The sequence below is a fragment of the Sparus aurata genome, chromosome 8 (genome assembly GCF_900880675.1).
Source record: "Sparus aurata chromosome 8, fSpaAur1.1, whole genome shotgun sequence".
Classification (NCBI taxonomy): Eukaryota; Metazoa; Chordata; class Actinopteri; order Spariformes; family Sparidae; genus Sparus; species Sparus aurata.
The window spans coordinates 32,145,221-32,169,109 of record NC_044194.1 but is presented as its reverse complement, the minus strand read 5'-3'; the positions used below and the strand labels follow the sequence as shown (position 1 = coordinate 32,169,109).

The 23,889-nt window shown below is 39.7% G+C and overlaps 1 protein-coding gene across 1 annotated transcript in view; it reads right to left on the bottom strand.

Annotated features, from left to right (window-relative positions):
* Positions 1–22,870, bottom strand: part of LOC115586348 (aminopeptidase N-like) — a 46,435-nt gene extending 23,565 nt beyond the window's left edge. The window contains exons 1-16 of the mRNA XM_030425310.1: positions 22,502–22,870; positions 20,187–20,284; positions 17,251–17,367; positions 16,538–16,724; positions 16,297–16,439; positions 5,352–5,485; positions 4,416–4,542; positions 3,943–4,097; positions 3,740–3,853; positions 3,468–3,611; positions 3,149–3,214; positions 2,941–3,006; positions 2,205–2,377; positions 1,868–1,947; positions 1,580–1,710; positions 1,407–1,462 (exon numbers count right to left, since the gene is read on the bottom strand). Of these exons, the coding sequence (XP_030281170.1) occupies positions 1,407–1,462; positions 1,580–1,710; positions 1,868–1,947; positions 2,205–2,377; positions 2,941–3,006; positions 3,149–3,214; positions 3,468–3,611; positions 3,740–3,853; positions 3,943–4,097; positions 4,416–4,542; positions 5,352–5,485; positions 16,297–16,439; positions 16,538–16,724; positions 17,251–17,367; positions 20,187–20,284; positions 22,502–22,659 (1,949 nt within the window). The 5' untranslated portion in view covers positions 22,660–22,870. The remainder of the gene's footprint in view (positions 1–1,406; positions 1,463–1,579; positions 1,711–1,867; positions 1,948–2,204; positions 2,378–2,940; positions 3,007–3,148; positions 3,215–3,467; positions 3,612–3,739; positions 3,854–3,942; positions 4,098–4,415; positions 4,543–5,351; positions 5,486–16,296; positions 16,440–16,537; positions 16,725–17,250; positions 17,368–20,186; positions 20,285–22,501) is intronic.
* Positions 22,871–23,889: the final 1,019 nt, after the last annotated feature.

Below are 23,889 nucleotides of genomic sequence, written 5' to 3'. Positions count from 1 at the left end.
GCAATGTGCAGTGGGACCTGTCGAGCCCGGGTTTGTCGTTGAGTCCCAACAAGTCCATTAAAAGTTTGGCAGTAAACTCTGTAGGTTGGGGACCCTCGGATCCCTCTGGCAGACCTACTAGTCGACTATTATGCCATCTAGAGCGTGCCTCCAAATCTCCACATTCCTTGCCCAGAGACTCCACTGTGGCAGATAGCTTGCCTATATTTACCTGCATGCTAGTTAGTTGGTCCGAGTGCTCATTAGCCGAGTGCTCCAAGTCACTAATAGTCCCACTTTGCAGGGAGACTTTCTTTGCAGCGGTTTGAGAGTGGTCGCCACCTCCCATTTAACCAGCTCTGATATTATTGACTCGAATTTTGCCACAATTTCAGTTCGTTGGTCGTCCATCATCACCTTGATGCTGCGTAGCATCTTTTCATTAGCACCGAGTCTCTCAGGTGACTCGGACTCCGAGGGCTGGAGTTGCGGCCTCTTTCGCCCGGACTTGGCAGGCTCATTTTTCGCTCGAGAGCTCGACATCAACACAGTTCTGACTCTCAAAATGCAGGGCTCCCAAAAACTGCTCGGTCACCTTAAAGTTGCAGGCAGTAGACAAACTTCCCGAGGAGCGACCGAGAAACACATCCTACATCTTCGTGTCACAGGTCACGCCCCCCATTTTTGATTAATTAACATAAAATTGTCTCTCATTATACAGTGGAGGTGAATGTTTTTAGCTTGGCTGCAGTAAAGCAGGGCCAAAGCTATAAACATGATAGTCTAACTATTGTCACACATTTGATTTGTTGAGTGTTTGAGTTTACATATTGACTGTAGCTCTTTCAAGATGAGGCGCTAATGTCCTCCAAGGTAATCGTTAGTGTGTTTGAACTTGAATGTTGAATGTTTAACTTATGTTTGGGTGAGTTCTTGGATCAACAACTCTGGCGTTACGTTTTTTTTTTGTGAAGAGAACAATCTCAATAAATTATATCTCATAATCTAAAAGACAGATAAGCATAAAACCTGCTGAGTGCATTCAGGATTTCAAGGGGATCAACCCTTGTGATTTACTGATCCAATGACCTTTCATCTAGCATGCTTATACAAATGTTCCAAATGTTGCTTGTTTGTAATTTTTTTTTTTAAGTTTTAAATGTGTTACTTGCTTTTGAATTTAACTCTTGTTTAATTGCTGAAGCATGACGAAAAGGTCTGCACACTTATAGTAATATGGCCAAAGCATGTGTATGTGACGGTGGCGTCTCTGTTTGTATATATCTGAGGAATTGCATCAGTATATGTCAACATCACTTGTGGATGTGTAAATGAAGTGTTTTTTTCATTTTTCACATTTTTACCTTCCAAACATGGAAACTTGATGAAAAATGCATCAAAAAGTCCAAGCAGCTAAACTGACCTACCTGGCCAAATTAAAAGCATCATCCACAAGCTGGGCTCTGTTTATCACTGGTATCACCTACACAGCAGATTGAAACACAAAGTTTTATTATACGGTCTGCAAACACTGAAAGAAAAGAAATGAAGAAAAAATGACAATTGCATCCAAAAAAATAGTAAAATCCTGACTGTGTACCTGGTGTTCTGATTTCAGCTGAGCCAGTAGCCTTTCCCAGTTTCCAAGGTCATAGTTTACCCGGTAATATCCAGTAGCATTGATGTTAGCCAGAACCCACAAATCACCACTCCTCATCTCCAAGTTTACCGCTGACAAAGAGAAGTCAGGGCAAAAATAAAGAGCTTTAAAAAGGTTTTATTAATAATGTAATAATAATATACACCTGATGTGATGTAAAACAATGCAAACTGCTTAGTTAATAGGTACTGGCACTAAATATGACATTAGTAGCATATTATTAACAACCTTCTTTTTCCATCAGCCACCACATAGCTCCTTGGACCTCACCGCGCTTCATCCACCTGACAGGAATCAGCCACTCATAGCTTGAGGAGAAAATACATAAAACTTGTGTTAATTGTTTAGGCAATTCACAATTAAATCAAAGTAAATTAAATTTTAATTATATAGCCCAAAATCACAAATCACATTGCTGTCTCATCACATCTGTACAGTGTATGACATCCTTGCCCTTTGGATTGTCTATTCAAGTAAGGGAAATCTCCCCTTTAGCAGGGAAAAATGGTGGAGGTATAAAGGAAGCAAAGAGGAAGAAAAGGTAAATACTTGTTGTGTTGCATACTTGTAAGGTGATTCAACTGTAACATTGGACTCTGGGTCCAGCAGAAAGTGCCTCTGGGTCACCTTTCCTGTGGGTGTATCAATGGTAACCACAGGGAAGCCCATCTGGAGCACCCACCGGTTCATGATTTCACAAACTGGACGAGGAAGTGAAACATTGTTGGCTTTCACTGCCTGTTGATAAAGGTGACAGGAAGCATCTATCTAAGTATTACTGGCAGTCAAAGATTTTCAATTTAGTTTAGGTCAGAGCAATAAGTACAAAGAGCAGGGAACTCTGTATAGCAAGGAGGTGGAGACAGATGTTTGTGTTGAACAGTGTAGGACTTGCACCCACCAGACTGCCTACCATGTCAGTGGTGAGTTATTTTAACTTTGTCGTAAAATGCAGTCATGGACATCATGTAACGGAACTTATGTAACAGAAGTACATGATAACTAAAGTTATACAACTAATATTTTAAGCCAAATCACAGGGTTTTCCTAAACCTAACCAAACTGTGAGTGTTGGCCTTGGGCCAGTGTGCCAGTCACAGGTACACTGCAACAGTCAGGCTATTTTTGGAACAGTGACCTGTTCAGTCTTCTAGGTATGAGGATGTTTTGTGTAATATTAACTTGAATATGTCAAAAACAACATAGATGTTTTCCTAAAACAACACAAGTCAGCTGTGAACTGTGAAGATGAAAAAAAGCTTAACCTGAGACATTTTTTGGGAAAAAAAGTAAAATCTTACCATTTGTAGATGGTGCCACAAGTCGTTCCCTACTGTGTTACTGTAGGCAAAATGATTGAGGTAGCTCTGCAGGCAAGAGAAAGACGGGATTTCAACATCCTGTCAGAATGATCTTTTACCTGTGGCTGAATGATGGTGATAGAGTATTCATTTCAACGACAAGTTTTAACTGCACACCAGAATGTACATGTTATGTAAACAGACATACATTGAGTCCCTGGACAAAGACAGGCTCTGAGAGGAAATCGGACAGCATCCTCAAAACTGCTGCACCCTGAGGAGCCAGACACACAAACAGAGGCAAGGATCAATCCATAAATACATCTATTTAAAAGAACATTTTCTGTTGCACAGCACAAAATTAGAACAATGTTTACAATACAATGAACTGTAGTTAAACAACCAGTCTGAATGCTGAATTTTCTGTTTTTCAGTACATTTTCTGGCCTCAGCTGCACCCTGTGACAATGTAGAAGTGTTTATGCTGTAATGTTTTATAAAAGAAGATATTGCTGGCATCTGTGTACCTTGCTGTATGAAATGGTATCAAACTGCTCAGTGATCTGGTCAGGCAGGATGATACTGTCCTCTTTAGTGGACAGGGGATGAGAGGAGGTCAAAGCATCGACTGCGAACACCCGGTGGATGTCATCAAGCACTATCAAGTCTTTCTGGAGCAAACAGACAGACAGAAATGTCTGAAGAGTTCACATGATATGCAAAGGTGGTGACAGAAATGTATATTCTGTATTGACAGGAGAACAGCAAGCGTCAAGTCCACATGCATGGAACATCTCACCACATTCCAGTCAGGCTCAGCATAGTTGACTCCCAGGTAAGACACATATGTGGCAAAGCCCTCATTCAGCCAGACCTCATTCCACCACTGCAGAGTCACCAGGTTTCCAAACCACTGCATCACGGATGACATCACTCAATTGGTTGTTAAATAATGAGTAAACACATTATACAATACAAAAAAATTACAATAAATCTGTTCACCATGTGTGCCAGCTCATGAGCGATGATGGTGGCAGTAGTCTCTTTGTTTCCATTGGAGGAGGTCACAGGGTCATAGAGGAGGTTGGTTTCCCTGTACGTAACCAAACCCCAGTTCTCCATTGCACCAAAATAGAAGTCTGGCAGAGCAATATGATCTGTGAGGCAGAGAGCAGGTGTATGTAATGCAGCTGAAAGGAACTCCCCTTCAAGTCATGCTGATACACTTTAAACCATAACTTGAGAAATGCAGTTTATCCACAGAAAAAATTACAAAAGCATTTCCATCTACCCTGTTGTGGTATCAAGCCAAGTGTAAGGAGAGCAACAATACTACAACAACATCTGGTGAACAGGAATGCTAGCAGTGGTCTCAGTCATGTATATCTAGAAAGAAGATGATGTTGAAAATACAAAAAACTGCCAATTCTGAGATGGACATTTCCTTTTCCAAATTACTATGGAGACAGGCTTACCTGACTTGCTAAGGGGGTAGGAGATGTTATAGTACAACTGGAAGAAGTTCAGTATGGGTCCAGTCACATTGAGGGCGTAGTCTCCTTGTCCCTGATCAATGGCAGCCCTGCGAGCCCAGATACGGATCTGAACACATGACAGCAAATTCTTATGTTTATGCAAAAAGGTTTGAAGACTGAAGTAAAGATATTTTTGTACATTTGCATTGATGGTCAGACAGCTTTACTAGTTTAGAGAGTGTGATTTATGAGTATTTGGTTTGAATGCGAGAATATTCTATGGTTCCGGATACACAAGTATGAGAATTTCTGTTGCTTTCTTCTGCTTCCCTTTTAGTTATTTCATTTTGATTTATTTGTAATAATTGTCATTTTTGTATTACTGGTTGGACAACACATTCACTGTGAAGGAGTCACAGGGCTCTGGGTAATTCTGACAACATCTCTTTATATTTTTAGAAATGTTACAAACAACACAATCAGTTGATAAACAGAGAAATTAATAAACAGATTAAATCCGAATGAAAATAACTATTAGTTGCAGTCTTGAATCAGTCCTTCTGAATAGTTGAACTTGGTTCAACCTTGACCAACTCCAAAAGAAACATTTTTTTGTATTAATAGTGTAAGAGTCATCGGTGTTAAGTATTCTTCCAGCATTGTCCTTTGATCCCTCTTGTAACTTGTGATACTTATAGAGAAAAGTACAGTGGCCAGCAGGTCCAACTCACTACAGCAATTCAGAAAACACAATAGCAAGTAAAAAAAAACAAAATCTCAAATTTCAGAAAAAGAAACATATGGTTGTACCACCCACTACCTTTTACAAAAGGGAGCAATTAACTTCTAGCATCACCGTGGCCCATTATCAATTTGGGAATCACTTTATTAAAGTGATAAAATGGATATCTGGTAAGGTGATGGATGGTCAGTTACCAGAGTGTCTTCTTCTGTACTGATGTTTGTGTAGTCAGAGATAACAATGGCTAGTAAATAGGTTGACATTTTCTTGGTTGGCTCAAATGTGGTCTGTATCACAGCTACTCCATCAATAGTGGTGTTCACAATATCTGAAAAGACACAAACACACAGAGTTTCACACATTTATCTCACTCTGCTAGTTTATAAACACCCTAATGTAATTGTTTTTATTGTGACACTGACAACAGGGGTATTTGCATGTAGGACTTAATTCAGTCCTACTCTGACTATAGCAACTGTCTGTTCTTTCATTACAAGTTTGTTGGTAATTTAATACCGTTGAACACACATGCAATAGAATTGAGAAAAAGTTTGGATACTATGTAGAGTTGGCAGCAGAGGAAGAGGAGTGTGGCATGAACACGGTACAAGAAGATGGGGCCTAAAGCAGAAAGACTTCTGCCTCCTCAATGAATGACAATGGGTTAGAAGACAGTTAAAGTCCATGTAAAGCAGCAATAAATTTGTGTCATGAGTTTTTCACACCACAGAAACATGTGTCATTGACCACTGAGCCAAATTTGAAAGATTAAAAAAATTGCTAAGTATATAAAATTAGGTCTCAAAATCTTGGAAAAACAAGCACTTCTCTCTGCTGTGAAATGCTGGGGGCGTGTCAGATAGAGCCACTTGAACCACCAACCAGCTCCTCCGTGTACTGTACAAGGACATGACCTACAGTAACAATGGAAGCTAGCAGCATCATCTGACAGAACGAGCCCGACCTGTTTGAGCCATCAGAGCCAGAAACTGACTCTGAGTCAGACAGTAGCCCTTTTGCACATTTGCTCCAAGGTAAGGACGGCAATGTGCCAGCCCGTCTTTCTAAAACGGAGGCATAATATTCCTCCTTTTCCAAAAGCCGCCACTGAGGTAGCCATAAACATGTGACATTACATCAAGCTTGAGGTTGGGCTGTGAACAGTGACAACACATTTGTCTTCAATATGCTTTACATTGCATCCCATGGAGTTTAGAACTGGGTTCTTAGCAGGGGGCTTTTAATTTGAAAGTAAACAAGCTAACACAACCAAACAGCTACAGAGACCGAGGAGACGCTAGCATCTCCTGAATCTCTTAATGTCTGCGGATGAAATGATGGACTGACTTCTGTGATTATCATCAGCTGTATTTACGCTGAGATTAGATTTCACACAGATGGACTTCATTTACTAATAAGTTGACTTCTGAAGTCAGTTGGTTGCACTGGATTTCATTTAAGTGTATCAGAGTAAAGTGGGGTGAATACTTTTGCACACCACACTTTTCAGTTTTCTATTTTGAAAAAATATTTGAAAACCTTGTATCATTTTCCTTCCACTTCACAATTATGCACCACTTTGTGTTGGTCTATCACATGAAATGCCATTAAAATACAATTACGTTTGTGGTTGTAACGTGACAAAATGTGGAAAAGTTCAAGGGGGGGTGAATACTTTTGCAAGCCACTGTATATGTTTCCAACTGAGCTGTGCACTTAAAAAGGCATTTTAAAGAAAAGCATTTTTAAAAATTAAAATAGAATAAAAAATCCCAAATGCTTAGCCTGGCGGGGGGTCATCTTAAACCTGGCGGAAACCCTGATATGCAATGCTAACCCCACTTTTAATTTAACTGGCTAGCTTTAAAAAGGTATTCCCGCAAGACTTAGCTAGGCTAGCTCCTCAGCCTAGGCTTAAACATGTGTATCTACCTAATAATATCACTCCCAGGGTACATACACTAGTATTTAGTAATGCAAAATTGGTAACTTAAAAGACAGCTTGCTTTATTAGCTACCTACCTCACACAGCAGTAGGATGCCGGGTTGCACCTCAGTCAGTATTAAGTCCCCACTGACATGTGACCATTTGAGAGAGTGTGTCTAAAACTGAATACTTAAATGGATGGAATGGACTTATTTTAACAACAATGTGTTCTTAGAACTTAAGTTACCATCTATCTAGCTGCTATCAATTTATTCCATCATTTACTAAATACAATGAATCTAACTGACCTAGCCTAAATGTCAAATTGAAAATAAAATCTAGAAAGTTTATTAGCCTATCGGCAAATAAAATAAAATGAAATAAATAAATACATTTTTTAAAAAACAGAAAATATGGGCTAATGGCCATACAAAGTGTATTAAACATAAACAGGGTTTAACTTGTTGAGACCATAAAATTACTCTGGGAAAGCTTGCATGCCTTAATTGGAATCAGTATTCTCCATCCAATGGCAGCAGTTTAGTGTGTTTTTCCACCCAAGAGAGCACTTGTGTTTTACCAACCACGAGGGCACTTAAGCATGCGTTTATACAACCCAAGACTAGAGGGCAGGTTATTATGTTTTGCCAACCGGGAGTGCGCTTAAAATTGTTTTAACCACCCAAGAGAGCAATTAACTGTTTTATTTTCACCTAAGAGGGCAGTTTAGTGTGTTTTGCCAATGAGGAGGGCACTTAAAGACGCCCTTTTGCCACCCAAGTGGATAGTTTATCATGTTTTAACCAGCCAAGGGGGCAGTTTAGTGTTTGTTCCACTAGGGCTGGGCGATATGGCCTCAAATCAATATCACGATATATTGAGCAACTCACCTCGATAACGATAAATGAATGATAAGTAACACACTACTTTGTTTAGTAGTTAAGAATAACTGATAGGCACACGATTGAACAGCTGAAAAGCATAGATTACTTTTAACAAGTTTAAAAGTATAAAATATACAGTCCCTTATAAACTAATTCTAAGCTTCTCGCTTCTCGCTTTTTTTATTTCTTCGAATTGAATCACGTGGTTGTACTGCAGGTGGTGGAAGAGGTTGGATGTAAATAAATAAACATTTTGAGGACTTCAGAATCAGAATCTAAGACATGAGACAAAATAGTAGAGAAGTTGACATTGCTGCTTAATATGTTAACCTCTTGAGCATTAGAGAACTTTTTTTACCACTATTTTCTTTATCATTATATATTTTTGATAGACACAGAATCTGTTTCAGAAGTCAGAGGGTCCCATGACATGGAAGCTATTGAGAAAAAAAATCAAGATTTCTGCATATTAATATTCATATAAAATAGAGGAAGCACTAAAGTACAATAAGCATAACTGTGTCTCATTCAGGAGTCACTGGGCCCCATGTCATGGAAGATATTGAAAAAACTGCAATTATTTTGTATTAATATATTTATGCTAAGTAATTTGATGACAATCACTAAATCAGTTTCCAGCGATTCAGTGCCATGTTCTGGGAGGTGAGCTGACCGTCTTCCTGCTGCTCACACTGGGTGAACCTCAGTAAAGTAGCGGCTGGACCCGAGTAGAGCTTAGAATCAAGCCCGACCCGAGCCCGTGCATGTTGTGTCCGAGCCCGGCCTGACACATTGAATGTAATTATGAGCCCAAGACCGATTTAAACCCGACAACTGTTTAATACGTGGGCTGTTATAACTGACGTTCTCGACTACAATTGCAAGTTGTTTGAAGTATAGAAATCTTAATGAGTAATGCAACAAGTGCCGCACTTAATGCACTCGACAAAGCCGACAAATGTTATTATGACGGCCCACGACTTGTTTAAAATGGGTCCACACCTCCGACTTTCCTCCAAACTTGCTCAAAGTTAATTCTACTGTTTTTATTTTTTTCTTTACATCTTCATGCTCCATGTTGCACTTAAGCTACACAATCAGTGATGCCGGTAACGGGTTACTAGTTTTGTCATTTTCCTTAGTAAAAAATATATATTTTTGCTTTCTTCTTGCGTCTCGGGGAGTGACGTCACGTTTTCCAGCATGAGGACACTCACGTGTCAGACCACGCAGACACACAAATGCAAACAACAATGGAGGGAGGAGAGAGATGCGCGTTTTCTAGCTGGAAATACAGTCATTATTTTGAGTGAATAAAAAACAAAACACAAATGTTTGATCAATGGACCGTCCCGGCCGAAGACAGTGGCCTGTTGCAGCCTTTGTACGCAGCATCATTACACAAACTGTCCGCAACTCACAGCGAGAGTGGGTTCACTTGATTACTAACCTGGCATAGCTGGTGTTGCATCAGTGGGCGGAGTTTGCCATCAAATTGATGTAAAATAAGCACATCGGTATACGCCGGGGTAGATTAATCAAGTGGACCTAACATGTCCCCTGTCCCTAGTGGATGTTATGCCTATGACACCGAATATACCGACATGGCCAAAATGACGTCGGTTATCGTCGTAAATTTCGGTTTATCGCCCAGGCCTATGTTCCACCCAAGAGGGCAGTTTAGTGTGTTTTGCCAACCAGGAGGGCACTGTAGCACGCATTTTTGCCTCCCAAGAGGGCACTTTAGCATGCGTTTTTGCCACCCAAGAAGGCACTTTAGCACACGTTTTTGCCTCCAAAGAGGGCACTTCAGCACAAATTTTTGCCTCCCAAGAGGGCAAATTAGTACGCATTTTTGCCACCCAAGAGGGCAGTTGTATTTTGCCAACCAGATGGGCAGTTTAGCACGCGTTTTGGCTGCCAAGAGGGCACTTTAGTGCGCGTTTTTCAACAACTGGGCCACAAGGGGCCCAGTTGTTGAAAAAAAATGCTGGACAGAAGTACATGTGTCTCTTGAGAGGATGAAGTACGTGAAGAGGCTGGGTTGTTTGGTGAATTGAGCAGCAGGCTGGATGGATCCCTGCTGCCTGACAGGCTGTTGGCTCAACAGGTTGCATGGCGTTTAGCCAACCATCCCTTGAAAAACGGAATCATCCCGTATTTAGAAACGAAGTTACGCATCCCATATTGAGCTTAAAAGGGATGCACTTTGTCCCGTATTTCCGTGAGAATCAGAATGGACTTTAAAATGTCAATAGAATCAATGAATGACAGGGCGTTTTATATGAACATTTACGGTAATCTTATTGCCAGCCCTGTCCTGCTCTGTGACCAATGACCTGACAGCACACTAACACACCCTAACCCTAACCCTCTTCTCATTGGTCGAGGTACTGTTGCTTGCAAGAAGATACCTGAAGACAAGAGACTTAGGCAACTGGGAAAACAATCCAGCATGGCTAACACGGACGATACGGATTCACAGGACACTGCAGACAGCACACCTTACACCACGAGCAGTTAAAGGAACTTAGGGCAGGATTTGTGAAAAAATAAACATTCATTATCAGTATTTTAATGCTAATGGGTGATGAAGCGTTCAAAACCAAAAAGAATGAGCCCACACACATATCTCCCCATTGCCTTGAACAGGCTGTGTGCTGCATGATGTACTGCTATTCGGGGTCCGAATTTCCCGCGCAGCCCTGCGGACGTGACGTTATTTGACGCTGAATGCGCGTCCTCGACGGCTTGAAAACAAGCGCGGTGGACCGGAAATACTGTTTGTGTTGTTATGGACTCTGCTACGGCCGGAAAACGACCCACCACCACACAAAGTCCACTAAAAAGTAATACGAAGAAGAAAACGAAGGTTTTTATCAGTAGCAAGTCATGAGTCTAAAAGAAGTTATGACTAAAGCCGGGCTGGCACGCGAATATACATTGGATATGCCTTCGACTCATGGAGGCAGCTTCAGCTTGAACTGGGACTGAAAACGGATGCTGACATGGCTAATTTCCTCGTAACCAGGTAAGAATACATTACAGGTCATTTTTAGAGCTTGATTTGAAAATCTTATGAGATCACCGAGGACTCGGAGTGAGCTAAAGTGCAAAGTAGCGTCAGCTTCTAACGTAGCGTTAGCGGCTAACGTAGCGCTAGCCGCTAACATGTAACTTAGTCCACTGCTTGTAACACTGAGAAGTTACAGACTGCGCAGTCTGAAACCAATGACCTGACAGCACACTGAATAGTTAGAAATATGCCCTTTTAGATATGGGACCGAAAGCCCAACTTGTATCTGGGAGGTGACGTTAGCAGCTGGCTGTAGCAACAGGCTAACGGTTTGTTTGGGTCTATGTAGTCATATTAGCCGCTAGCTACACACAGCGAGCCGGCTTCCCGGCTGCTTCGTGAGTGTAGGGGATACGGCTATCAAATCAATTTTATTTATATAGCCCAAAATCACAATCACATTGCCTCAGTGGGCTTTACAATCTGTACAGTGAAATATATCATACACACAGCACCGGCTCCCGTCTCGTTCCTGTCCCTGGTAAATACAGTATTTGGGGTGTACAGTAACGGTATTTACAGGCTATGGCTTGGGGGCTATTGTGTTGACGAGTTGATGATACTGTTGTGATGTAGCTGAATAAAAGGCAGTTTAGAGCTAACCGTGAAGTGCACAATGTAAACGAGCTCAGGTGGTGCTATATAATAATTGATATTGTGCGTGTCTACAGGTCTGATAAAGTTGTTATTATTATTGTTATTATTATTACGACCTTGCTTGTGAAGCACGTCTGTGTGGTTGAGTCCTTTGGGGTGGGTGGGCTAAAAGAGTGGTCTCAACTCATCAATAGAGCTTTTAGCCTTTATTTTTCTCGTGTTGTACCTTACACACAAGATTGCTCCAGACATTATACATTACGTTTTAAGTAAAGCAGGAGAAATTGTTTGTAAAAGTGAAACACACAAAAGTACTGACTGAGGCAAGTATTTTGATATTATTATTGTTACAGGCAAACATTGCATGGCCATAGTTGTTCTGACCAAAGAGAAAAGACACCAAGGTAGCAAAGTCACAGCCAGCTTGCTGACTGAGACTCTAACTTTTTAAAATATTGCTGTTTTCCAGCTATCAGAAGAAGCAGACTCCTGAAGCTGCTACTCGGGGAAGTAAGGAGATGAGAGCATCAACACCCAGCAAGCGAATAGCTGCTAAACTCTCTCATCGATTATCACCAATTGAACCAGTGTCTGAGGGGTTAGTATGTTTTTACTTTCTAAGTTTTGGTCATTAGGAATTTCAATCTTTTCAGAATATAGACAAAACATTGTAAAATGTTATAATATAACATAATAATTACCAGATTTGATTATGGAGCATTGGTATGTGTTCTAACGCTACTGTTCTCTTCTCTCCATAAAGGCCTCAGCTACATGATCCAGAGACGTGAGCAAGAAAAGAGAGAAGACAAGACCGTCTTGTTTACCACACATTTATTTTATTATAAACATGTAAAAAAAATACAAAATAAAACTTTGTACATACTGCAAATTTGAAAAATACTGTAAACTTTGAAAATAAATATAAAAATATATAATGTACATAAATAGTTTTTATTTTTGGATGAAAGTGGAATCTTTGGCTAAGAAATGTTTTTTTTTTTAGGTATTGTGGTCACAGGGACACAAAACAGGAGAAAATATCAGTCAGGCACCCTAAATGGAGCTTCTTTGTAACCTGTGTAGTTTGCAAAGGGGTCAGGGAAGTTTAACCAGATATGAAGAACACAGCAGCTCGGTATCGGCCTTCAGTTCCCTCTTCTCTGATGCCCATCCTGCCAGATCGTAAATCGCCGGTAGGAAGCAAACCGAAACTCTCGGTTATCGCTGCCCACATCTTGGCTGTCCTCGAGAGCAAAGGTGTTGTTCCACGTCATCCTAACCAGACGCAGTGTACCCTCATCCAGGCAGTACATCTCCATGTGTGCCACTCCTTCCAGAGTCAATTCCAAATCATGAAACAAAAAACACTGAGAACAATACTAATAAGAATAACTTTAGTAATCCTCAAAGTGATGTTTTGATTTTATTTGATGTTATTTTTATTCTGATTCAACTTAGTATAATACCAGTTATGACATAATGACATTTGTGTTTTCCTTGTATTTACTTTGTTATGGCGCAGTGCTATTCATACCATTTATATTGTCTTATAATGGAAATGATTTCACAAATGATCTCACTGGCACTGGCACATAACACGTGGCTTGAGATACTGAATCATACTATTGCTGTTACATGATAATGACTGCACACTAATGTCAGCTTGTTAGCAAGCTTTATCCAATGTTATAAATATTAGCTATGTTGGTAATTACCACAGTCAGAAATTAGCTGCAGCCACAAGCCAAATGCTTGTCAAACACCATAACATTGTTAGCAGTCACATTAGCTTCAATCACAAAGCAATGGTTATCGCTAGCTTGTTATTCACCGTGGCTGGTGAAATTTGAACTTTAGTAACCATTTGGCCAGTGTAAGGTAAGCGTACTTTACATTACAACTGTCGTTTTGCTGAATTGATGCGCTAATGTTGTCAAAGAAACATACTAAAGCTGCACTTAGATAAACACTTAGTTTACTTACTTCGTCTCTTGACATCATGCTGTTCGCTGATGTAAGCTACCAAGGTAGTTCAGCGGAGGTATGCGAGGAAGTCTTGCAGTAAACGGTCGCGTGAGCAGTGAGCAAACAAATAACCGTGTCACAGCATCAGCTGCACTGCTGTGAAGAGTTCATGCGCGCTCCCGCGCCGGCTTGACTGATGGCTGCAGTTACCCAAACGGCCGTCGTGTCGCTATTGAGTCTTATTTCGTGATCCTGCCCTAAGTTCCTTTAAGTTATTCCTCCGAGAAAAAAAAAGAAAAGGCTGCAAAAATACAGACTCCAATGGGAAAATGAAAACATGTGGCTGGAAAAAGTGTAGCTAATGTCTACCGGTGCACTTTTTCTGTAGCCCATGGTGGACTGTTTGATGTGAAGCAGCATGCTTCTAGTGGTTGACATTGAAAACGTGAGGGACAACCACGGGGAACCTTGACCGGTTTGTTGTGCACCAGGCAACACAGGAGGCAGATATGGTATAAAAAAAAATGTTTTTTAAGTCAAATAAATGTCAGTATTTTATGGCCAAAAGGCCAGTGTCAGAAACATATACAATTGATGGATGAATACACAACCAGGGACACCTAGTTGGTGTCCCTTATTTATTTTTCAGGGAGTTGGCAACCCTTCTGTCATTGACTATTTGGCATAGTTTTCTGTTAGCTTGCTAGCTAGTTTAGCAGGGTGCTTGGTTCATTTGGTGGCCCAATAGGCATGCCAGTTAGCATAAGTATTACTCTCACGCCTTGTGGTAGCTCTCAGTCTCAAAAAGGCTGCTGGGTGGTGGCTTGAGCAGAATTGCTGCCAGTGTAGAAGCATGCTGACTTGGTGTCAGGTGGAGTTTGTAAGGGAAGTTCTCCTTTTTGAGGTAGAGAGTTGCAAAAGAACACTTTTTTTTAAGGTTTTCATTCATTTTTTATATTATTTTTTTTCACAAAAGTCCACAACGATAAAGGACTTCCATGGAGAAACAGGCACCTCTCATTGGCCCTTACACTCAATATTCAACTCACTACCACATAGAAATTATGTGAGCAACGCAGGTTTCACAATAGAGCAAATAATTAACAACACCATACTTACTTACATACTTAGTGACACTACTTGAGACTCCAGCCGGCAATTCAACAAAAGTATGAATGCAACACTTATTGTATTGCTCACACAAGTTGAGGTTAAAGATGTAATACTTTTTTTGCGCCTTAATTATTATAATGCACCAAATTATATCTCTTAAATTTTTAGAGCAAATTTGTTTTGGACTGGCTACCATAAAAGCCCTGTGCTGAACTTCTGGTGGTAGATTCCTGGTGTTGACCAATCAAATAGCAGGGGGAAGAGCAGATAATGTTTGTGTCTGAGTACTGAGAGCTGTACAACACGGCACTAGCCTCATGACAACCAGAAGAAAAACAGTTCCACCGAACTATGGCTGGTTGGTTGAAATGAAATCTTTGGTAATGTCAGTTATCTTGCAAAAGTATGTAGCTCTTTGTGTTATGTGTGTACACTACAGGACTTTCAAAATCATCTCACAATTAACAACTTTCAACATTTATAATTTGATTAGATGATTTAAAAATATCTGGCTGTCATGACGTTTACAGAAGCACCTCCCTGCCATCACAGCTTCATACAGCAGCAGCAGGTGCTTTTTAAAAGTACCTTTTCCACCTGTAGGTAGGTGTCTGTCAGGGTAGTTACTGCACAGCGGTGTCAAAAATCCTTGACAACGGCCACCTACAAGGATTTCCATCCACAAGCAAAGCGTTTTTAAAATACTGCTACCGCTGAAGCTGCAATGACCATATATGTATATAAAAGATTCTTCTTATTAAGTTTCTGTTTTCTCCAAATTTTCATTCTGAATTACACCCAACTGGTGCAGTGGTCATGATCGCTCCTCCAACCTGCAGCACAGTTTTTTTTTGTTTTTTGTCAATATGTCAGGGTTTCACCTGTGATCGGAAAGCCTTTTCGGCTCAAAAATGCAGATGAAAGGTTTAGTTTTAGCTATTAATTCAAAGTACCCAAAAATTGTCCTCTCTGAGTATCACAGGCGAAACTTCCCCTTTCCATTTATATATGGAGCTTTATATAATTTTGTTTGCTGGCCAGCACTTCATTTTGGTAAAAGAAAAATAAAGGACACCTTTGAAATTACCTTGAATTATATTCATGGACTGAGAAAAGGAGACTCACTGAACCAAGTAAATCATGTCGAGCAAAATTCACAATTGGACTATTCTAACACAACAGGTTCATTGTCAAAAGCAAAATATTCATGTAGGTAATTTCAAGAAAATTAATTTTCCTAAAATGTTGGCAAATGTTTTTTGTTCTAATACCAGACCAAGGTTAAAGGTCATTTGAATTTCCATGCAATCATGTTAGGAAGTTGGGCCATATTTTGAAGATAGTGTAAGTTTTCTTTGTTTAATATTCACAACGTTTATCTGAAGTGTGATGATGTTGGATGTTCTTGAGTCCAGCAATTTGGAAATACTGGATTGATAGGACAGTGCCCTCACAACCCTGAACCAATTCTGCCTATTGGTTACACAGGCCTGATTGCATGCAAGATAATAATGTGGATTTATGCTAATAGAGCCTTTTTTTTCCTTTCTTTGACACATGTAGACAACACTGACCTGTTTCTATGCCATTGGACAAGGCAACAGTTCCTGGGGGATGGATAAGAGTCATATAAAAAACAGCTTTTATAGCTGGCTCATCAAAACAAGGGAAGGTCTTTCTGGCATGAGTTGGATGCATCTGAGAGGTGGCAACAATCCTGAGAATGCACAACATACAGATTGATTAGAATTCAATATTCACTCACCAATACAAATGTTGTTATAGATATAAAGGGCTATTGAAAAGGGATCTAACTTTCGGACTCCATCTTCTTCATATTCACTTCTGTAGAAGCCTGCTAAGTCATCAGCTAGTTCGCCAGTGAACTCAGCGTACAGCAGGTACTTCTGTCCTTGAGTTAATTTACCATACAGCTGGATGACCAGATATTGGGTCTTAGGTTGCAGCCAGGTGGATTTAATATTAGGAGCAGATCCACCATCTGAGGAAAGAGGTGATAGAAATATTATGCCAAGAATTCCTATTGACCCTTTTGTTATTGTTCATTTGTCTTTATTTGTGTGAATCTGAGTACCAGAGCATGTTTCTGGATTCATTGCAGGATCACCATAAACTTTTTTTAATGTGTGACATAAAATTTCATTGGAAAAAAACCCTCCTTTGAAAATAGATAAATAAATTGTTTTCTTCATGAAAAAACTTGAAAGAAAAAAGACTAAATGATATAATGTAATTTTTACATCTCTTATAGAGCTCTGCTTTAGAAACTATTCAGGATCTCTACTTTACAATCTTTGACAGAATGTCAACAGAAGGTTACATTTTTTAATTTTTAAAACTAATCTTGCTCAAAGGTCATCAATATTGTGATGACACAAAAAGAAGGGGGGAAAGATACGAGGTAGAATTAGTACTATTAACAATTTTTTTCTCTGAGCCATTAAATGTTGAAAATGCCAGCATCAAAAAAATATTGTTACACTTGTATCCCCAATTGTGTACTGTACCTGGAGCGCTGAGCCTGACAATGTGTGTGTTGTCCAGTGTAGTGTAGTTGAGTTTGTTGGAATGGATCAAGATCAGATCAGTCTCTTTCACACACTCAAACTCAACAGTGGATTGGCCTGATGAATTAATAGAAACAACAGAGACATTAATCAAGATGCATCTTTGTAGCATATACAAAAACTGGAAGATGACAGAGGCTGACATAAACAATTCATGATATATAGTTGTGCAGAATTCCGCTACAGACATAAATGAATGTAGATTTATCGAAATGTAGAAGAAAATTACACTTGATCTATGTCCAGATCAGTGTTGGTTGTAAAGCGTTACTTTGTGATTGTAACGCATTACTACCATGCAAGGTGATGACCTGCTCAACAGGAGATACAGTGCTCCCAAAGTGCCTCATAATATTTCTCTGCTCAGCCATTAACACATTCAGTGGAACAGACATTGGGCTGTGGGAGAAATCTGGGGTTAAGTGCCTTGCCCAAGGAGTTTTGGGCCAGAGTTGGTATCTAATGATGACACTCCAATTAGTGGACAACCAACTCTACCTTCTGAGCAACAGACAACCTATTGAATGGCAACAGATTTTCAATACAACTGTCCTTTGAGAGAGGACAGGATGTTTCATACAGAGAACAGAGAATGCTCCAAGTATGCCAATACTCAAAAAATCCATTAAGGAGCAGTATGACACAATGATTAGCCATATTTTAATGTCCCCTCTCTGTTGTGTTTTTGGAATTAGTTCAACTTAAAACAGCTGTTCACACAAGTGACAAGGTAATCTATTGGTCATTATACAACATAAGGTTGCATTCGAAGATAATGAAGTTAGGCATTTAACTTTAACACAACCTTTTTGAAGCCCTGGCCTACCGAGTTCAGTGCCATAACAATACACAGAAGCGCGCACACACACACACACACACACACACACACACACACACACAAACTCATTAGCCCTTTTAACACAGAGTTGCCAGATTATCGCCACAGTGGCAGTTGGCCATTTCTCCGCCGTTGCTTGTTCACAAAGAGCCAGGCAGCTCTAACCCAAACAGCTGTGTAATTCACACGGGATGCAGCGGATCCTAAAGAGGCGTCACGGTACACGTCATGATGATGGTGTCTGTGTGGGGTTTTTTTCAAGGTTTCCCCCTGTTGATCTAACATGTACCCACTGACTGTTTATAATCATATGGATGCTGTTGTAATGTGTCGTAGTTGAGATCCTGACCCACTATACAGCCTTGAAAGTGACAAAGTTAAGTTTTTCACTCTAAATTACATAATCACATAATCGCCATCCATCAGTAAACTGGATGCTGTCTGACTCTTTCATTCGTAGGGGAGGGAGGCTGTTTTTCTGGGGGAAAATTCACTGAAGTCTCGGTCAGGATGATTGTGGTGATGTTTTTTTCAATACAAACACTCTTTCAGTTTACGTTTTTAGCCGGTGACAGACGGTGTTTTTCAGGCAGAAATGTGACAAAGAGTCGTTAGGACAGGCAGGAGGGAGACACTTCCTAATTTGAGTTGCCAAGGACAATTATAGTTAGTATGGTAGTGGGATATCTGTAACATTGCTTTGTGGGACATTTCCCTTTTTTTTTAAGAGTAAAGAATCTGTTTAGTACGGAGCCCCAGACATGACATGGTCAAAAAAAATTTAAATTGTGGCCACAATATAGCTATAGCGTTCGCACGAAATACTACTTTGTGGCCACAAAATACTCATTTGTGGCCATGAAACAAGGATAACGTGCGCACGAAATACTAATCAGTGATCTTAATATAATTCCTGGACAACTGGGTAAGCAAATGGAGGTCACCTTCTCTAGAATTCGCAATAGCCTTCGTGATGTCCTTAAGGTGAGTGTCTTTTCTTATTCTGTTCTAGTCAATATCTTTTTATCCTGCAATTAGACAGTTATTTAAGTAGGCCTATAATATAGTGAACTTTTAATCGTCTGTGATTTTATTGAAAGACAATTGTCCAGAGAACACCACAGACACCTTCAGTAGTTCAGTCAACAACAACCTGCAAATCAATACAAACTAGATTCTGATCACTGATAGGCTATAGGTTCCCTTTGCAAAGAGATACATACAGTGAGCGCCACTGTAACTGCACAGCTGCGTTAGGTGGCATCATTAAATCCTGCGTCTCATATAGCCTATGTATTCCCTCAGCTGAGAGTCTGACACACATGATGCTACTTTCAAAGGAGATGATCAGTGAAAGGCACTGCCTAAATGAGGGATAACAAGATATTGACAAGAACAATATAAGATAAGACACTCACCTTAGGGACATCACGTAGGCTATTGCAGTTTGTAGAGAAGGTCGATTTGCTTACCCAGTTGTCCAGGAATGATAATAATAATATTAATTTGTATTTTGTGGGCACATTATACCTACTTCATGGCTACAAATTAGTATTTCGTGTGCACATTATACTTATTTTGTGGCCACAATTTAGTATTTTGTGGCTGCGAATGAGTATTCTGTGCACACATTATAGCTATATTGTGGCCACAATTAATTTTTTTTTTTTTTTTGACCATGTCATGTCTGGGGCTCCGTAGGTTTATTTATCAGACTGTGAACACCATCAGTTCGATATGCCCCCGCTTAGCACTGCCATCTTATCCATTCATAAAGGTTTGGATCGCCAATGCAGCTCTGATTCCTCCGGAGGGGTATCAGCGCAGGAGTGAAATTTCACCCCTCACTGCATCTGAGTCTTTTACACAGAGGAGGGTGCAGAGGATTAACGCAGGATCCCCACATTCTAAGTGCAGTGTGAATGGGGCTACAGTGATGTCCAGTGCAGCACATAAACAATCTAGTTTCTCCACCAGCAGCAACCTTATCAATGCAGCAACAAGACAAGTGGTGTACTTAAGAAACCCTGTAAATCACCTGTGAAAATGTAGAGTCCAGTGTTTGGTTGAGGGCTTAGATGTGGCCACAGGGTGATGTTGTAGTAGTCAGGGATTAAATCAGTGGAGAGACGATAGCTGGGGGAAAACACAAAGATCACTTACAAAATAGTTAAATAGAATGTAGCATAATGACTAAGTATTGATGAATGTTGCTAGTCACTAGTGTACATGCCTTTATTCACATTTAAAACAATGTCACTCTACAAGTCCTCCAACCTCAATAACAAACAAAGGTATCAAAGGGGTCAAGCTGGGTCTGCGCCTTGGACCCAGTAGGCTACGGAGGCAAAGTGAGTCTGACCAACAGGTCTACAGTTCAGAGGTCAAGAGCAGATTATCGTGTCATCAGTGTAAAACACAAGCTCAAACTGCTTCTGCAGCAGGAGAATGCTAGCAGAAGTCAGAGATGGATGCAGCTTGATGGTTGCGATTTAGGATACAAAAACACTCCTCTGCAGATGCACTACACATCTGGTGAGTGAGAGAAACTTCCCAGCCCAGGGATGTGGAAATCAGTCAGATTTTTGTCATCAGGGAGGAAGTCAGAGAATTTGAGTTTTATAGTCATATTCTACAGGAGTGGAGCAGCTCTACTAATTATTTTATATCAATGTACTTCCTATATATATATGTATGTGCTTGTATATCCTTCATGTATCTATCAATATAAAAGGGCTAAACTTTCATAATGTACTTTGAGGGGGAGAACACAAAATGCAAAACTTAGCTTTTATGCAATACTTTGGTTTAACATGTCCACATTTAATAAAACTGTACACATGGACTGTTCAGCAGGTAGGAAGTTAATTTAAAAACAGCTGTCATTCAGAACTCCAGAGCTATGGAACTGTGTAGTTCCAGAGTTATGGAACTACACAGTAGAAGGAAAATAGATTGAGAAGGGAAAAGAACTGCTGTTTAGATTGGACATATCTGTCTTGTAAAGTGTACTTTTCTCAGTCATAGTGGGCTTGTTAGTTAGTGGAATGTAACTAAGTATATTTACTCAGGTGCTGTAGTTAAGTATAAATTGAGATATTTGTTCTATACTAAAGTATTTCTATATAGTACAGCCTAATACTACTACTCCACTACATCTCAGAGGCAGATACTGTACATTTATTTGACCATATTTGTTTGACAGCTTTAATTATTTGTTATTTTTCAGATTGTAATTTTTTTACCACCTTTGCTGTCTGGTTAAATACATTTTAATTTGAATATGTTCTGCTAAAGCTTATTAAACTATTTAAAGTCCCTCTTGGATGAGCTGGACATTGCATCATCACAAAACAAAACACAGGCTTCTTTTTCTGAACACATCAAAAGTTGACTTTTGTGGGATTGTTGGTTCTCACAGGACAGCCGAGCTAAAAGAAAAATGATGATCTTTCTGAATATGATACGTTGCTTTTGATCAAATTAGCCAACAGTATGTATAGTTTTTGTATGAGCTCAACCTTAAAAAAATTACACACAACCACATAATGCAGCAGGAATATGATTCCAAACATCACAATAACACTGAGAGGAACCACTTCACTGCATTAATACTGCAGTAATACCAGCACCTACACCACCATCCATTTTTATGAGATACTAACAGCTAAACTGAAAATGTCAACTTCAGCTTTAACACTTTATGCCCTTTAGGGAAAATGTAATTAAGTGTGCTGATCTGTCATGACATGTCAAAGGCGTAAGCATAATTCAAGATGCATAAACATGTCAAAAATAGTACCTCTCTATAAAGTTTACACTTAAACCTGAACTTGAGATCACACTACATTCGCTTATCAAATATGTGTACCTGATACATTTACTGAGTGCATCCACAGTTTTTTGTTTTTAATTCACCCAAGTCTTTTAGTTGTGGTTACAGTTCAGTGGTAACACCCTTAGCCACATTCACTGACTTGAAAAAGAAGAAATAAGTCATAAAGACTTTATGTCATTCATCTTATTTGGAAGGATATCACTTCTCGTTGTCTAATGTGTAATAATGTCTAGAAACATTGATGTCAAAAACACAATGCTTGTAGGGTAGCTGAGTTTCAGCCAGTTTAGCTTTCATTTAATAGTAAACAGTTGAAGTCTCAGTAGCACGAAGTAGGATTAAAATAAACCAGCTGCTCAGTGTACTTATCCAAGTTTTTCTTATAGTCATGTTGTTTGGAATCTTTCATCATCCTATGAGGCACAGTGGATCAGTGTATTGGCCTGCCCTGTGACTTTAAGTGAATTTCGTATCATGTATCCTGTATAACAGAAGTGTCAAACTTTTTGTCCTACCTTTCCCAAGGAGCTGTGACATCATCACCATCATCTCCCCCTGTAAGGGCAATAGTCCACAACGTGACAATGGATGCCACAGAGACCAGGGCTAAGACCACGGTCAGAATGCATATCTTGCTAACTCGACAGCTTTTCCTCATTGCAACAAACAGCATACAGTCCCACAGATCGATACAAAGTGATCACTGAGAGGAACGATTAAAACCACTGCTTCACTTCTCTAAGCAAATGCTCTAATAAAAGTCCTTATAAAAACTGCATGCGTGGGTTCACAGTGTCAGATTCCTTGCAGAGTGACAAAATCTTGTGTTTAACTGCCCCAACGTTTAACTGCCCAATCAGCACCTCCACCAACTCCCTTCTGCCATAATCGAGACTTCACACCCATTTGAAGTAAATGGATGATGTATTACAACAGAACAGCTCTCTTGGCAATGGAAGAACTGGACACTGTTGATAAGCAGCCTCAGAAGTGATAAAACTGAGGGAATTATCTACTATGTTTCAGCAGATGTCCACATGTCAGTCATAAAATACTTGTGTCTGCTGGGAATTCACACGTGTATGATATAAAAATTTTATTGCCTTTGTCTTATTTTGTTCAAAGGTCAAAGCTTTACATCTGTTTAACTAGCTGTCAGTGGTTCCAGAAGATAACAGCACATACTGTTAGGTCTTTTACATTGTGATATATTCAAGATGGCAGCTCCAAAATAACCTTTTTTCTTGTTGTGTCTTATGTTTCCTAAAAGTTCTCTTCCTAAAAGTAATATCGTTATGTTTTTGCTGTATTTCACATTTTTCACGTGTGAGATTCATTGCAAAATATGTCATAAAGTTGAGACAGCCAGTCAGACATCTGATCTTAAATTCATCCACCTATAGCCTGTAGGAATCATTTTTGGAATCCAAAAAACATCAGTAGGCACACAGCCACCTTGGTCCAGTTCACTCATATAGGTGCTTCAATAAATGTTTAAGCAATTTATTTAAAAATAAGTAAACTTTTGGTTCAGTTATCCATTCATATATCATTTTGAAATAAGACTAAGATTATGATTGGCTTTATTTATCAAATACTGGGAGAACAGCCCCAACCATGTACCTAAAAACATGTGGTGGTCAACGTTATTACTTTCACCACCACCTTCATTGGCTGTATATCAAATAACAATGAGAGTTCATATCATGAGGAAATCACTGATTTTAGAAAGAATAATGCAAAAATACACCTCCCTGTCTACATCAATGGAGCTGAGGTGGAGCAGGTTAACAGTTTTAGGTTCCTGGGAATTAAAATTACTCAGAATCTTCTTGGTCATCACACATCACACAACATCCTGGTTAAGCCTCTGCTCCCTGAGGAAACTTTGGAATGTTAAATT